Genomic DNA, 17,108 nt, shown 5'->3' with positions numbered 1-17,108 from the left:
CTTCACCATGCCATCCGTAGACGCTTGTTTATTTACCTTAAAAAAAAAAGCTGTAATCGGTTTACAAAGGAGCCAAACTACATTTTAATCTAATCTTTGTACAAAAAAAAAAAAATAGCACTTTTAAAATGTGTTTCAGACATCATTACATCGGCAATTGGATTAAAAAAAAGCACAGACATTATTTCAGGATAAAACAGTCTTTACACAGCGAGAGAATTATTGCCAGTGTTACAAGTTGCGCAAAGCGTGTGCTCCAGCACCCAAAAAGGTGAATCGAATTGAGGCGCCTGTTTGGAATGATGGGGGAAGCGGTCGGAGGAGGGACCAGGGAGCTACAGGAAGTGCTGGTGAAATGGTTTCACTAACCCTCAGGGGGGTATTGACGCAGGTTAACTCACAAAAGCAACAGGCATTGGCCTAAACTAGCCTCGCCCCATGCACACAACCCCATTGTAATGCATAGAATAGTGGACACATGTTATTCCCCCAGCAGGCGTGGTGGGGGAAGTGAATTGCTAATCAAGTTTAAGGAAAAAACAGGGCTGAGTAGATTAAAGCTGGAAGAGATCATTTTGAGCCATTATGGGGTAAAAAAATAATTGGTAAAAACAGCCCAGTGCAATCCTGCCTGCAAATGGTTTGGCCACTTGGAATCCCTGTATAGAAAGGCACAGTTAATTCCACAGGGAACTGCAGATCTAAAATGTATACAGGCGCTCCCTGCGCACCTGAGAGCCTGACACAGAAGCAGCCAGTCATGTGCTTGGGTGAACAGTGCAATTCATTTAATGGAAGCAACAGACATGCCGACATCAATGGGAGCTTTGCCTCGGTTGTAAACGAGGTCAAGATTTCCCACACTGAGTCTGCAACATCAGCCCTCAGCATTGCTGCCTAAACAACCACGAAACAACCCAAACTTACCACCATAGGATACAAAGCCCAGTATGGCACACGGAACTTGGCAACTTTGGGCAGCTGTGAGCCAGCTGCCAGACCCTCGACAGCAGATGGGTGAACAGGGCAAGGCGAATTAGCAGAAAAGGGTGATGGGTATTAACGAGCGACTGTCTAATGAGAACAGAGAGGCTAATGCATGCCAAAGCGAGCTGAGCAATGGCAGTGAGGCTCCCGTATGAGCTGTGGCTGGTCAGCAGTGATGGAGAAATCTCATTTCTAAGCCCACGGGTGAAATTTTCTTTTGCAAATGGAGAGTATCTTCAGATCCCCAGGTGCTGCAGCAGCCCACGAGCACATTCTCCCTCTGCCACCTCTTTTTCCCACTGCCCCAAAGAGCTGGACTCATCTAAGATACAAAGTCCCAGATCCACAAAGGTATTTAGGGTTCTAACTTCCACTGAAATCAATGAAAGTTAGGCGCCAAAAACGTTTGTGGATCTGGGCCAGAGAGGCTATGGAGTTGTACAGAGATTCTCAGATACTTTACATTCTTTGTATTTGCTGGTCCATCATGTATGTTAACAGGACCGAGGTGGAGTGGGGACATTGGGAATTAGCCTTTAGCAAACATCTCTCTGACAGTTTGCCTGGATTTGGGCAAGAACTGCGTTGCTCTTGCAGCTAGGACCAGCCACTTCACATAGGTTCAAGGTACGGTCCATACCCACATTCTTCTGCTTGTTTTCCATCTCCAATCTATAAACAGTTGCCCTGACGCCTACGTTGGTGCTGCTGCTGCTGCTCTCGGATTTGACACGCGGTATAGTCATGTCTATACTACAGCTGCAATGCTGCGGCTGTGCCGAAGCGTCCATACTTCCTACGTAGACAGAAAAACTCCTCCTGTCAGTGTAGCTAATTCGCCTCTCAGAGGCGGTAGCTAGGTCAACAGAAGATCCCATTGACCTCGCCCCATCTACACCAGGAGATAGGATGACCTATCTACAGCACTCAGGGCCCACCATATTTCAAAGCCCTGAGCGATGTCGCTAGGTGTAATGGGTCTGATTTTTAAGTGCAGACCAGGCCTAAATCACTGAGGAGTGGAGACACATGCAGGGCGATATGTTTCCACAGGAAACTACAGATTAATTCTGGTTCCCTAATGGGGAAAAAAAAAAAGCACCATTCCTCTGTGGTGAACTTTCCATTGCTGGGACCTGTTCAATGCTGTCACAATGACACCAGTAGAAACCTCAGTCCAAAGAATATTCCTCAAAGACAGCGCTTAGAAACAAGACAATACCATCCAGGCTGACCACCACTTTCCCTTCTACTTAGGTTACACAGCCCCACAAGGACAAGGAGGTTACCATTAGGGATCCTTTCAAACTTTTCTCAGGTTACACTAGGCTTAAGTGACAATCCTGGATTAGTGGACAGCTATGTGGATGGAAGATGAAAGTACATTATGTTCTCAATGGAGACAAGGGCTCCCCGCAGCACTCTGCTGCATTTGACATACTGGATAACTACTTGACAATGTAGTCACCGAGTGATGCAACGGGCGTAGTTTCCAGAACTTCTCTAAATCTACTTTGGACCTCAGTACATTAAAGAATGCACGTGACAAGGAGGAATTGGCAATATTCTCAGGTAGCTGTTCTAGCAACCAAACAGCCCAACGAGGCAGAGTTACGAAACGTGCTTTTTTTAAACACTGCTTTCTACTAACCATCCGTAGCTTCCAGTATTCACAAGATGTGGAAGATATTGACATTTGACACAACTGGAATTCATAGTGCTTCACAGATTGTTAAAAAAATACAAATGTTTAAAGTTTCCTATATAAAAATATACAAATCCAAAAATAGAGATAGAGAGATGAAAGAAATCAGCCTGAGGAATTTACAGTGATAGCTAAGATTCCTCCCTCCCTGTACTTATTTTTTTAAAAAGGTAAAAATGTGTTCACACTTCACAGTTTGGCAGGACTTTGCCTCCTGCCGGCATGCACCAAATCCTGCTTCGAAGACAAGGAGGCCTTTTGCAGGTGCAAAGGAGAGGTACTGCTGTTTGAAACTGACAAGGCATGCTGATGCTCCGACAACACAGACACAGAGTCTGGTGAGGAAAGGTCACCAACCAGTCCTGAACTGGTAAAGGTACAAAACTCTCACATCCCGCTGTGGAAGAAACCTCTCTCCAAACCCAAGTGAGCAAGCTACACTCAGAATGAAGACAAGGGAGCTGGCTGACAGACAGACCTTGCCAAAAATTTAACTCAGATCTGAAAAAAAGAACCTGTAATATCCCACGGCTGCAGGGAATTTGCATATATAGAGTTAAAAAAACAACAGGATTTTAAAGTAAACAGGACAATTGTGGATTGGTGCTCAGGTCTGCATTACACTAAAAAAAGTTACTTCTGAGTGATCGGCTCTTCAGAGCCCAGCTACCTTGGCAACTATGGTCAGCCTGTGTGTCTTAATGGTAGCTTGATTACAAATACCTGATCCTGGTGTTCTGGGTTGCATCACATCCCATGAAGAGGGGAAAAGATGGAAGAAAAAAGGGAATTCACAGAGAAGTTGCCCATCTGTGGGATTGTAAACTAGCAGCATAGAAGCCCCTGGTTATTTTAGACTGATCTTTTATGGCTATCCCTATGATACTAGTCTGACTAACATCTATTTCCCCACCTAGCCCAGAATTCCGTTCTCCAGGACTCAGCTGGTTTGACACAGGACAGATGCTTAGATCCCAGAACTGCAGTGTCTGAGCAATAATCTTCCGAGAGGCACACAGTTAAGCTTCTGCTTGACTGGAACACCGTGGTCTCATTTGCTACTCCTGACCCAGAAGCCTTGATGCATCATCTCCCTCACTTTCCAAGCAACACTGGAATAGAGAAGAAACCTGCTGTACTAGATTCAGGAAAAACCACCTCTCAGCACTGGTGCCAATGAATGGCTCTCTTATCAAAACTGGCTCTGTGTTCTCAGAAACTGGTCTAGGAGAGTTTTTGAAATAATTAATGATGGATGTTCTTCCTGAACTTTCCTATAAAGCCCCGAAGCACACAGCAATTGCCTCATTTCAAGTGTATTCTCCTTAGGCAGAACAGGTTAAAAAGTGTTTATATGCAAGGTGTTAATAAAATATACAGCAGAATCACACTTGGTTTTAGTTAGAGAGAAAGTAAGCACCATTTACAGGTGTGATTCAGGTTCATATAAAGTTTTATTTCACTCCAACATTGTTTGGGGTTTCTCCCTACCAAACAGGTTGTCTTCCTGCAATTCTATGCACATGCATAAAAAACTCCCTAGAAGCCTCCCAGCAAAAAGCATGAAATGGGAATTGAACAGAGTCCAACATCCCCGGGTGTGTTGAAAATTAGTAAGAACCATGGGACCAAAATGTGAAGAGAGACACTGACTCCACTGTAATATCTGCCCTCCCACCAGCTACTTACCTCTTTCCTTCCTCTTTTTGAGAGGAACAATTAACACTGGCCTAACACTATCCTCTGCACACAACACCAGATTTTTGTTTTAAATGCTTTGGTAGGTATTATATACAGTTACATAATCAACAGCAACCCATACGAAGGGGTTTTAAATTTTAACTTCCAAAGCTGCTGCACTTTCCAACAGAGTTCCAAACATGAAAACCTTTCCACACATTAGACACAAACCTTTCCCTCCCACTCTTCCAGACAAGGACTCTGTTGCAGCTTAGCCTTGATTCTGGTTAATGCAAACCCCAATGTTTCTACCTTCCCTAGCAAAGGGATTCAACAGAAGATCCAGCTTACAAATTAAAACCACCACCACCTACCTGCACGAATAAGCTATCGAACAGCAGGTGTTGGAGTATATGGCAGTTTCCTGCATTTATTTTTCTATGAAAACACACCAGAACACTGCTTATTGTCATAATTAAATAAAATTCACCCTATTACTAGAGGATTCTTCAAGCCTTTGTCTTTCTATCAGGTATCTCTGAACCAAAGATTTACTAAAGAAATGCGCAAGTGCATGAATAACACGCAGCTTCACTATCAAGGATGATTTGTGAGCTGAGGAAGGGTGGGTGACACACATGAAGGTGACTGAATTCTCAACTGGAGGGATTCTAAATCCTGAAGCCCCCCCACCAGTCTACAGTGCACAATGTCCTCTTCCTGCAATTTTATACTGTTGTAAGGACAGCTCGCTCCGTTTCAACTGGGCTTCACAGCAGGGCTAGGAGAAATGGAGGGGACATTAGGAACACCCACTTTGTTGTGGCTGCAGCAGGAAGAGAAGGGCGGACGATGAAGAGTGAGTTGGACAGAGGAGTCTAGCATGGTTCAGTACTACCAGCCCACCATGGCTTGAAAAAGAAAGAGGAAAAGATGGCAAGGAAATTCCTTTGTTTCCAATTGCTGGTTTGGAAATCTCTGAAAGAACAGGGACGCCTTGGAGCCAGAAAAGCGATGTAGTGTTGGAAGTAAAAAAATCCTGCAAGATGATGTGATGATTTAATCTGAATAAGAGACACGCCTCCCATTAACAAACAGCCCCAGCACGGGGCTGTGTGACATGTCCACTAAGCACCCTATGCCTGAAGTCCACGTCTGGCAGACAAACGCCTTGCCACTTACTAATGTACCAGCAGCCTGCCAGTTTGACCAACAGTCAATTTCAACTCACCCTCTGCATTAGCATCAGCTGCTCTGCAGGAACCCTCAGATTAGAGATGCCAACAGGCATCCCCTCACGCTACATTTTAATCAGACTAGGCACATTGCTCTGGATAGATACAGTGTTATCGGTGGTCTCTTCTCCACTGCATTTTCAGCGAGTTCCTTATTTTTTGCCACTCGACACTCAAGGTGTCTTCATCTCACCAGCCCTGGTCGCACCGACGTTGGCATTTTGTTTTTAAGACCGACTGCAGAAAAATAAATTTGCCCAAGACTCCCCTTCCTTCCCCTCCCCTCCCTCCCCCCACAAAAATCTCAGAACGCATTATGGGGTCCCGGACCCTCTTCTGGTAAATAGCTCGAGTGAACCCGCACAAAAACCTTTACAATCAATTTGACATGTACACTTATGCTCAGAATGAAAGAGCAAGGTTAAAATACGTTGGATAGGAGAATCTCTGCAGCAAATACAATTTAAAATAAAGCAATGAAGGGGTGACGGGAAGGAAGAGGGTGACTGTTTTATATGAAGAAAACCTCACCCAAATAATTAAAAAAATTAAGGAAAAAAAGAAACCTAAAAGCAGAGAATACAAAAGGCTAATTTTTTGTAAGGTTACAATGTAAAATGTAATATAGCATCTGAACAACAGCTTGGGTATTGTCTTATTAACTACCCACAGGGGTCATCTGTTCAAAGATAAGGCATCCAAAATAGACCAAAACCACTTTGGTCGCAGCAATTTTTTTCCTTGCTCAAATGAACACATTTTATATTTTTATATATATAATAATATAGAATCTTTTTTTTTTTGCACTAAAAAGTATTTCAATGATCATATACATTTACCAAGGCATGTTGGCATCAGGGGTTGCTACTGAGAGAAAGGGAGAAGTTATTAGGGAGGAGGGAAAGTCGAGTCAAAAAAAAAAAAAAGCTCTGGCATCCCCATGTAGTCACTGGGCCTCAGAGGCCTGAGCCAATCGCCGGGCCTTTTTTCAGGTAGCATTCCTGGCAGAGAGGAACTGGGCTCTCGTGCAAGAAGGTGTAACTGACTCTACCCTCTCAGAACACTACCTTGAACCCCAGATTTGTACACCGTCCATGTCTTGTGGTTCTCACAGTCTCAAAATCCATTGCCACTGATGTTGATGGACTGAAGATCTGCCACCTGCATGACGTTGATGCCGCTGCTGGCAAGGCGTGCGATGCCCTCGGGACAAATGGCTTCCATGGCCACCATGTTGGTTGCGATGAGGGCTGATGGGGTTGGGCCACTGTTTCCCTCCGAAGTCCCAGTGTCCATGGAGACCGCAGACACGTTCATGGCCACATTGTTGGCTGTGCCTCCCTTCTTGTTTTGGTGGGTCTTGATGTGCTTGGACAGGTGGTCGCTCCTCATGAAGCGTTTTGGGCACTCCGGGCAGGCAAATTTCTTCTCACCTGTGAAGAGCAATGGGAGAGGAGAACCGCTCAGCCATTTCAACAACGCGCTCTCTTTACATCCTTATGGGAAGCCAAACCTTTCCACCACATTGTAACAAACAAACAAGGGTTCAACATACAAACCAAACTCTGAATAAGAAGTAATTTTCAGCTATTGCCTGGATGAAGCTCACAGAGCAACCTTGACAGGTATTGAGAGGGAGGGGTGCAGCACTTTTCAACTGCCCTTCAGTGGGAGATAGCAGGGCGCTGCCCCTCAGAAATAACTCTCACAAGACTTGTAGTCATTGCCTTTTGCCATGCTAACATCCAAGGGTCTTCATACTCTCCTCTCACCGGCTTTCTCTTTCACTTTATACAATTTCTGACCAAAGCAGATTTACTGGTGATGAAAACATACCAGGGGTCAGAAGCCATATTTACTTGCTGCATTAGAACCAAAGTCTCAGAACTACATGGGAGGTAGCGAGGAAGAATTCATCCACTCACTTGCCAAACTGAATCTATTATGTGCAGTAAAATATCCCCTCCCCCTAAAAATGTTGTGGGCCCTAACCCTGAGCTGTGATTCATGCACTCACACAGAGCCCCCCAGATTTCAACAGGGCTCTGCTCAGTGTGGACACTCTCAAGAGTGAGATCAGGCTCTGACGTGTTATTTCTTTGGCTCTGTCTCCATGATGGCCTCTCAGACCCTCTCACATTGATCTCCCCCGACTCTGAATGTTACTTCCCCCTGTGGCTAGCTTTCTGGGAAGTTCTAGTTGCTCCTAAGGCAAGGAAAACATCTCAGCTGAAAGTACTGCAGAGGATTCGCTTGATGCAGCTGCCAACGAACAGAAGAGTCATGGTTTTGTACAGCTGGTGACAAAATCTGTAAATATACTTGTACTGCAGAAACCTAAAGCAATAGATAATGAACACTGGGCAAACACCAGGCCCATAGTGGAGAGTGCTGGCAATCACAAGGATCTTGGAAACCCTTGCAGCATACCTACAAGGCTAGAGAAAGAGCGGAAGCTCCCCCATGCCCCTGCTCTAAGTGCACCTGGCAGGTGCTCCCTTCGCAGAGCCAGGGCAGGTTCCTGGGCTTACCTGTGTGTGTGCGCTTGTGCCGCTGTAGCTCGTCACTGCGAGTGAAGCGCTTCCCACAGAACATCCAGCTGCAGACGAAAGGTCTCTCCCCGGTATGCCACCGGAGGTGAGCCCGCAGATGGGATGTCTTGCCATACACCTTCCCGCAGCCCGGGATGTGGCAGATGTGCTGCTTCTTCTTACCGGGATCCCCAGAACCCCTGGAAGGATCCAAAGAAATCAAGGTGTTAATTTACAGAACCTCTCCACTCTCACTAACAGGGAGGTGAAACATCAGCTTCCTAAACATGGCACCCGGCATGGCTACTGAGCTCGCACAATGGAAACCCCAGGTTACCAGCTGCTGATCAGTGCACTGACTAGACCTGCCTACTTACTGCTCTGATGCTGGGCTGACATCAGAAACACAGAAGGGTGGGCAGGACGGTCTCCTGGCTAGAGGAATCAGGGATCTCTAGTCTTGGCTCTGCTCAATGACCAAAAGCAAGTCAGCCCCCACTCAACGCTTCAGTCTAACCCTCTGTCAAACGAAGATGATGTCTGTGTCCTTGGGGATTGGTGACTACAAGGTACTGCAGAGATAAAAGGTGCTGAGCACTATCAGGTTGGTGACTGTAGCCACACCTTTGGATGACAGGTTCTCATCAAGAGTGAAGTGTTATTGGGAGAGTCAAACCTGTACCACATGTGCACGAAAACACTCCTCAATTAAAGTCAGACTGGGAACCGTTACAAGCAGGTAAATCACTAGTTTTAAGAAGTCTAAGTCAGAGGAAAAGGCAGGGGCGGGGAAGAGAGGGGGTGTGAGGGCTTCAGAGGGGTCACAGAGGAGTCACTTAAATCCTCAGTGAAAAAACAGAAGAGGTTGCAACCAGGAGCCTCTTCAGGAGTAGTCAGAAGAAATGGCCCAACAGGTGGCTCCTCAGCAAATCTGTCCCTAATTTCACTGTGTGCGGAAGAAACCTTTTTGTTCCATGGGGTCTCTCCTCAGAGCCCATTCCCTTTTTCGGTACGTTTTTAACTAAAAATCCTCCAGCATAACGAAGAGAGGAAGAGTGCATGGGACAGGCCCAGCAATGACCAATATGGGGTATGAGATGAAGAGTAAGTCAACACAAAAAGGAAGGAAAGGGAACCAATGACTGAAGTGGGAAGAGCTGGTGGGACGGAGGGGACAGAGGGAATGGAAATGGTTGCGTTCACAGGTTTTAAATGGGAGCTCAAGCAGTGGTTCATTCTGAGTGACCCTGCTGGCCTGTCACATAGCTGATGACTGAAATTCTGTCCTTAATGTACACCAATGGCCCTGCCACTATTTGGAGATACCCCCTAAAGCCCTAGCCATGATGATGTGCCAAAAGGGAGGAAAATTACAGCCTCTGATTAACATTTCTGGCCTTGTGGAGTTTATGCTGACTCCTTCATGGTGCTCAGTGCAGCGTGTTTTGTTATCGCCTTGCGATAGCACCTTCCGCGATACAACTCTCAAAGCTTTAACACAGGCCAAGGTCTCATCACCAGCGAGGCCGGGAGCTAGCTCCATTTCTCCAATGCAGGAACCAAAGCACAGCGTAGATACTAGGAGCTTAAACTCCACTCTCCCCCTTTTCAAACAAACCCTGACACTCTGGAGCACTGTTCTCTGGCAGGAGAACCCAGGCCACAGGAACAGACAGGGCTCAGCCGTCAGTTTCTCACAACAGGAGCATGCTCATGTCAGCCATAAGGTTTAGCCCTTTTTCTGCCCCAATAATACTTTAGCAATGGAAGAGGAAGCCACTGGAGCAACCAGTTTATAACCTAATGCCCATAAACGCAAAGCATGTTCAGTGCAGAGACAGTAAAAATCTTTCAGTTATTCAGGACAAAGTTTTAAGGGGGAAACCAAAACAAAAGACTCCCGATAGCTTTCCTGGGTAAGTTTAGTTTCAGGAGGACCCAGGGACTAGAATACTAACTGTAACCAAAACAGAGCGTTGGTGGATTTAGTGCAAGTTTCCCTCCTCCTGTCATGCAACTGAGCTGATGCCCACCCGATCTGCCATCATCAGCCCCTCGCTCTGCTATTCCCGTCAGACATGACTGGGGACTGGAAAGACCAAGCTTGCTCAGTTCTGACAACAGCAGTTTGAAATGAGGCACCCAGCATGTGCCCCAAAGCTGCTGTGACCCACCCTTCACCAGCCCCGGCCTAGGGCTCCTAGGAGAGAGCACTACTGCAATCATCTGACCTGTCAACCTAGTTTATTAACAGTGCAACCTGGATTGACTTTAGTTCTCGAAGGCCAAGGCTGCTAAGTGACCTTCAGCCTCCATCTCTCTGGGTTTCTGAAACGCCCTGACATCATAGTGATGATTCCGACTACAGTTTGAGGTACCCAGTTAGCAAATCCTACCTTCCTTCGCTGTCTTTGCAGTATGGGCAGGTGCATGCTTCCCGCCGCATCCTTCGGCCTTGTGGCTGCGGGTCGGGACTAGTCTGTCCTTCTTCCACAGCAGCGTTTTCGTCTCCCATTCCGTCACCCCCTCCACCATGCAGGCCCAGCTGAGCACCATGATCACCTATAAGAAAATCTCTACGTTACTTTTGGATCAGCATCTTAACCAGCAACGAGGAAATTAAAAAGAAGGGAAAACAACTACAAATTGCTAGGCATTTTATACATGTGATGGAGGGTCACGCTGCACATCTGAAGGAGCACCTTGGAAGGGGGCGTCCCAGACGAAGAATGGAAGTCCACAGCGATCTCTGTAAAGCAGCTCCACTCTGCCAAGGCACTTTAAATACAAGTAAATGGAACAAAGAGCATCAATGCTCTTCTAAGTGTAGATGTAAAAATCCTGACCAAATACTCTATAATTACCTTGGGATGGGGTTCTTGACGGCATCACTTGGATTCTATTATGGACTAGTCTTGGCGAATTCTCCCGCTGTATTTTCTAGACAGCCATGGAGCCAGGAATTAGCTGCCCCTCTACAGATCCTTTTGCAGTCTCAATTTAGATTTGGGAAGTAATTAATTTTGGGGCCCCCACTCCATTTCCTGTACGAAGCTTCCTTACACGAACCATTGTCAGGGTCAAAAAGAAACAACCTGGTCCAATCCTCCCCCACCCCCCTCAGGGAACACTGAACAAGTTACTTTTTGCCTTTATCCTCCCCCAGAGAATCACTGGCATCCTTATCAAAAATGGACCCAGGAGTTAAGATCAAAACAAAACTTGCTTTCTTTACTCCATAGATTTGCCGGAGTTATCGAGGTTTAAGCAGCTGTAGAGCATGTGTCTTTTTCAGGAAGATAGAATCAAGTCAGTCAATATTGTTATCTGCCAACTATTTAAACCATTTCGGTTAACCCACTCTGGAAAACAGAGACAAAACAAGCGTGCAAAACTCCTCCACTGAAGTCAGTAGCAAAACTGCAATTGACTCCACTGGGGCCAGGATTCCATTTTCAAAGAACGTGAGTCTCTTCTCTTACTTGTTTGTAAGTTTGGAGACTTTATTACCTGGCCTGCATAATGATAGCCATGAAAATATGTACTTGGATAAAATGCACTTTGGATTACTAAGTATGACTTTACTCTTCTCTCACCCCCAACTTCCAGAGAGTGTCTACGATTTTAAAGCTAAACTTGAGACTACACACAAGAGTCTGCAGCCAAGTTATATTATGCAGCATTTCCCTAGGCCAAGCATGTACCACTTCCGGCAATAACTGTGAGCATAAAGTCCAACCAGAACTTTCGTGTTCTAAACGCACAGACCCCAGAGACAATCTACACCATTCTCACGCTATGCAGACTTCAAGGCAATAAAACAGACCTTGGATTAATGGAAAGCTCAGTCTCAGAAGTTCTGACAAGTTCTGCTTACAACAGAAAGTGCTTGCAGTAAGTTTGTAAATGTAAAAAGTTCAGACTATGTTAAATACATGTTACCAGAGCAGGCATCAGAATAAACTAAAGAACTCCTTTATTGTTACTGAATGGAAAATGTAGTTTCCTCTGGCACAGCTCTGAAATGGCCAGATTCCTGAGTAATACACAGGGTATAACAGCGAAAGATTTATACGAACACAGCCAACATCCTAACATGCTGGTTACTTGTGTCTCATGGGCAGGAGAGAAAGTTAGGGCATAAGACAGCCTGTATTTTCGTCAAAGGTCATTCATACTTAGCTAACATTATTCCCAACTCAAGCCAACAGCTGGAGGTTGTGTGTTTGATGTGCTTACAGGTAAAGCTGAAGCAGGAGCCTAAGGGCAGTTCTCACCTTGCCTAGACAGAAATGGAGCAGTCTTTCCATTGCAAGCTGGCATTTCTGAGCCCAGCACTAGCAACACACCAAAAATGACATTATTTCAGACACTGCCAGCAAGCAGAAAACAGTCAGTTTTCACTTGCAACACAAAGCCCAGATGTGTGCACATTTTAGAGGTTTTAATAACGTCTCATGGTTTATTTAAGGCAAAAAAAGTCTCTCTCTTTGGTACTTTTAGACTGCGAGGCTGAACAGAACGAGGACCGTTTTCCTTTAAGTATCTGTTTAGTTTAAAATGATTAAAGCAACAATCCAGGAGCTAATCCACAAAACAGATGCAAAGCCTCCCAACAATAAAATGAGAAACAGCAATAAATAAAGCAGCCTGGGAGAGACTGTAGTTTTAGTAGCATCTATCAGTGAAGATATTGTTGGAGCACGCTAGCTGGCTAATGACTGTGAGTACAGAAAGAGATGTATAAAGTTGAAAAATCATCTGGTGCGGTTCACGCGAGGCATTCTCCATCTCAAGGAGCGATACCTAATTACAAAAACCATGGGAAGTAAAGCGTGTCACTGACAAGCTTCCAAATACAGATGAACATATGAAACATTTGTAAAGGGGGGCGGGGGGTGAGAGGGATGGCAAGCGTTTAAGCCTATCAATTTTCATTTCCATTTATTGCTCCACGCTTATGCTGTCATCTAATTGCTTCTTCAATAACCCTAGCTACATTTCTCAAGTACTTTATTTCCCTTCAAGCGCCACTGTGTGATTATTTAAATGCTGAAAAAAACAGTAAGTGGTGCAAAAACAGCAGGCTGCGTAATCTGTTTTCAGCTGCAATTAACATATGCCAGTAAGTCCAACAACAGACTTAAACTCATATGTTTTCATTGGACTGATGCATGAAGTGATTATGGCACTGTAATAGCTGTAGCATTGTTAAGGTTGCAATATAGTTGCTGTTTAAAGCCAAATCTTTGATCCTTTCCTAAAATCCATACTGTGATCAGCTTGAAATTTGGAATGTCGCTTCAGGGTTCTGGGTGTAGTTTGAGGTAGGGGTGTGTGTGTGTGTGTGTGAGAGAGAGTCATTTGGTTGATAAGATACAGGCCCTCCCCCAAAGAGTGACCCGACTTTAAAAACACAACTATCATCAGCCGCTGTTTGCACAGGTGCAGCTTACACTGCAGGAAACTGGAATAGGCCGAGTTTGTACAAACTGTTTTATAGTCACTTGGGGTTTGCACTGGTGCAGTACACCAACAGCTATCACAGATGGCTTGTATCAGAGCAAACAAATGAACACAGTAAAGCTCCAGTCGGCTTGCAATTGGTGCCACTCCATTACAGTCTCTCTGTAGGCAAGTCTGAAGGAGATTAATGTGTTGCAAGTTTCCTTATCAGTTAGAGGCAGAAGGAAGCTTCCCACGGCAATGTGAATTTGGACACTAAGGTATGATTAGGAAGTGTCTCGTAACCTGGCATTCATTTTCCTGTTAGAGTTTTCATGGAGCAAAGAATTACACTTTTTTTTTTTTTTTTTTTTTTTTTTTACATTCTTCCCATGCCAACGTTGGAGCACAGAGCAGAAACCCGTCTTGTCCATTCCTCTCTGCTGTTTGCTCTGTAGTGTTGAGACTGACCCTTCTATTCTCCCTGCGAAGAGTTCTTCCGAAGGTTTCTCTTGGGCACCCTCACATCAGCTGGTTTCCAGCTGACAGCTTCAAGCTGGAGTCCATGTATTGGCATCCAGCGATACATGCCTCAACTATGTCAGCACTTTCTTCTGATGCTGGTGGAAACAAAACTGCTAGTTGGTGATTTCTCAACTCTCTTAGTTAGTGTTTAAGTCTTTTTAATCAATGCCCAGAATTTTATTTTCAAAAGGTGTCTAGATTTCTAACGTTTTAGAAGATCGCTCCTTCAGCCATATGTCACACTTACCCAACCCTAATCCCTTTTAAATAAAATTGTTATTCATGAAATTCTAATTTAAAAATAAATTGTTCCAGACACAATGCACCACATTGGCAGCCCAAAGTTCCTCTCTAACAGACAACACAGGTGTTCAGCACCTCAAGAACTGGCCCTAAATCTGGAATTCAAATATCAATTTGATAAAGGCCCATCTGCACTTGAAAGTGGTTTCTGATTAAGGGAGCGGTGCGAATTTAAAGTGCAATAGCTGTTCCTGAATAACTTCATGTGTGGACATTCTTATTCTGGAGTAAGAGTCCACAGATGGAAGCAATCTGGGAAAAGTACCCACATGCAATTCATTAGCAACGGCTCCACATGTAGATGAGCCCCAGTAAGGTGCATCTGAATGAAGCAGACACTGCAAGACAGTGGGAAAAGCATCTTCAAGGAATTCAGTGGAGTTGCCACAGTCTGCATTGATTCAAATCTAAATGACTGTTAATGTTCATGTACAAAAGTGAATCGATCCTCTGTTGTGCAGTGCTAATGAACAAAATGAGAGGCTAACCCTCTCAGTAATAGCCATTTAAGCTACTACTCATCTTGCTGATGAAGTATGGAATTATTTTAATGATCTGGAGAAGGGTTATGAAGAGAAGGACCTGAGGTACCACAAGTATAGCGCTTTCTGATTAATACAGATTGTAACCAAGTGAGATGAATAATTTGTCTTTATTAGAGTCCTAAGAGATTATCTATATCCCTGTAAATCAATAAACAATACCACGAGGTTAAGGAACTGTGCATTAAAAACCATTCATCGACAGACAGATCTACTAACTGGACACAGACAATTCACATGAATTAATTCTGCACAATACAGACTAGTCTAGAAAGCTTAGCAGATCCAAAGCTAGGCTCTCTCAGTTTAGCCAACGCAATTCAAGTATATTGACAACAGACTTGTACAGGGCTCACAAATAACCCTTCCAGTATGGACTAGCTTAAACCCATTAGAGTATGTGGGACTATTTAAAATTCCTGATTTCAAGTCTTCTTCAAGACAGAGAAAACCAAGGAAGAGAGGTGCAGCATGGTCCAGTGGAGAACGTACTAGTCCAGCTCTCAGAAGACCAGAATTCTGTTCCCAGTTCTAGTACTCATCTGCTGTGTGCTGTAGGGCAATTCCACCTCTTGATGCCTCTGTTTCCCCTCCCATCCTTTGCTGGACTCCTCCACTTAGACAGAAAGCTTGCTGGGCAGGGATCCTGTCACTTCCTGTTTGCAGCTCCCTCAAGCTAAGGTGCTGTTTCAGCCAGAGCATCAAGGTACTAGTGTAATAAATAGGGGGGAGGGTGTTATGGAAAAAGGGATGTACTTTCAAAAGCTAGTGTTTGAAGAAACCTACCTGGAAGGGATAACAGCCCAGCTATCCTGGAATTCCTGATCCCCATTTTCAAAAGCTGCTTCAAAACCTTGCATGTGTCATTTAGACCCTTTGAAAATGCAATTCTTCCTCTGGGATTACGGAGAGAAGCAGAGCTACAGATTATAAGCCTTCTGCAAAGGCAGCACCCACGCAGATTCTTTGCTGAAGCGCTCTGCAGCCTCAACCCAGCTGTATTTCCCATAACTCTATACATAATGACGAGAAGCTTCACTCTCCATAGTTAGAAGATGCTTGTTAAAGAACACCACACACACAAAAACAACAAGGAGTTCGGTGGCACCTTAAAGACTAACAGATTTATTTGGGCATAAGCTTTCGCGGGTAAAAAACCTCACTTCTTTAGATGCATGGAGGGAAAGTTACAGATGCAGGCATTATATAACAACTTTCACCCCATGCATCTGAAGAAGTGAGGTTTTTTTTTACCATGAAAGCTCATGCCCAAATAAATCCATTAGTCTTTAAGCCATCGGACTCCTTGTTGATTTTGTGGATACTGACTAACATGGCTACCCACTGATACCACCCACTCACACACAGTGCAAAGACTTTAAAAGAAAGAAAGAAAGACTGTTAGAGAGATTAGGTGTGAAGTGAAAAGGTCACATCTATCTTTGCAAAACAGGAAAGATTATTAGGTTTAAACCCAGACCACTGTGAAATTTTCACTCTAAGATACTTCAAACATGAAAACATCTCCATTAAGATACAAGATGTTACAGTCACACAGAGTTTAAATACTGAGATTCTCCAGTCAGTGCACAGCACTTATCGATCAATATTATACTCTGTTAAACCCAGGGTTGTGAGTTCACTCCTTGAGGGGGCCATTTAGGGATCTGTCTGGGGATTGGTCCTGCTTTGAGCAGGGAGTTGGACTAGATGACTTCCTAAGGTCCCTTCCAACCCTGATATTCTATTCTACTCTAGTCCTGCAGCTGAAGAACAGCATCAGGTTTTGAGTAATACTGATTGGGTAAAAAGTTAACAAAAAGTTGCTGAACCAACTATTTGTAATTGATTAATAATTCTGCTTTCACCAGCAGGTGTCACTATAGTCCTAAACCTGTCAGAATAATGACATGTCAGGAGGCCCAATATATAGCTATGAATGAATGGCTAATTCAGATGTTAGTGACCATCTAACATATTTTAAGGGCTACAGAGACCTGTGAACTGCATGAAAAGCTACATATCTGACTGTGGGCAAGAGAACACGTAATATTAGTATATACACACTTTTAAACATGACGAATTCTCTTCCTCCCCCACCTCCAAAATTAGGCCTTGTCCAAGCAAGGAATTTGCCCTGCTTACAGTCATCAGC

General features: G+C 44.5%; 2 protein-coding genes across 6 annotated transcripts in view; both read right to left on the bottom strand.

The window, feature by feature from the left end:
• PRR13 (proline rich 13) overlaps positions 1–17,108 on the bottom strand; it is a 328,718-nt gene that overhangs the window by 35,118 nt on the left and 276,492 nt on the right. The gene's annotated exons all lie outside the window — the stretch shown is intronic.
• SP1 (Sp1 transcription factor) overlaps positions 1–17,108 on the bottom strand; it is a 37,099-nt gene that overhangs the window by 1,219 nt on the left and 18,772 nt on the right. For 2 of the 5 annotated variants that reach the window (XM_032786755.2, XM_075061051.1), the window contains 3 exons: positions 10,535–10,700; positions 8,139–8,338; positions 14–7,040 (listed from right to left, as the gene is read on the bottom strand). In XM_032786755.2, the coding sequence (XP_032642646.1) occupies positions 6,724–7,040; positions 8,139–8,338; positions 10,535–10,700 (683 nt within the window). In that variant the 3' untranslated portion in view covers positions 14–6,723. Of the gene's footprint in view, positions 1–8; positions 7,870–8,138; positions 8,339–10,534; positions 10,701–17,108 lie in introns of those variants that run through there. The other 3 variants (XR_004374538.2, XR_012654889.1, XM_032786756.2) reach the window with 3 other exon arrangements.

The sequence above is a fragment of the Chelonoidis abingdonii genome, chromosome 26, assembly GCF_003597395.2.
Source record: "Chelonoidis abingdonii isolate Lonesome George chromosome 26, CheloAbing_2.0, whole genome shotgun sequence".
In the NCBI taxonomy this organism is placed as follows: domain Eukaryota; kingdom Metazoa; phylum Chordata; order Testudines; family Testudinidae; genus Chelonoidis; species Chelonoidis abingdonii.
The sequence above is the reverse complement of the archived record's forward strand: the minus strand, read 5'-3'. Positions and strand labels throughout refer to the sequence as shown.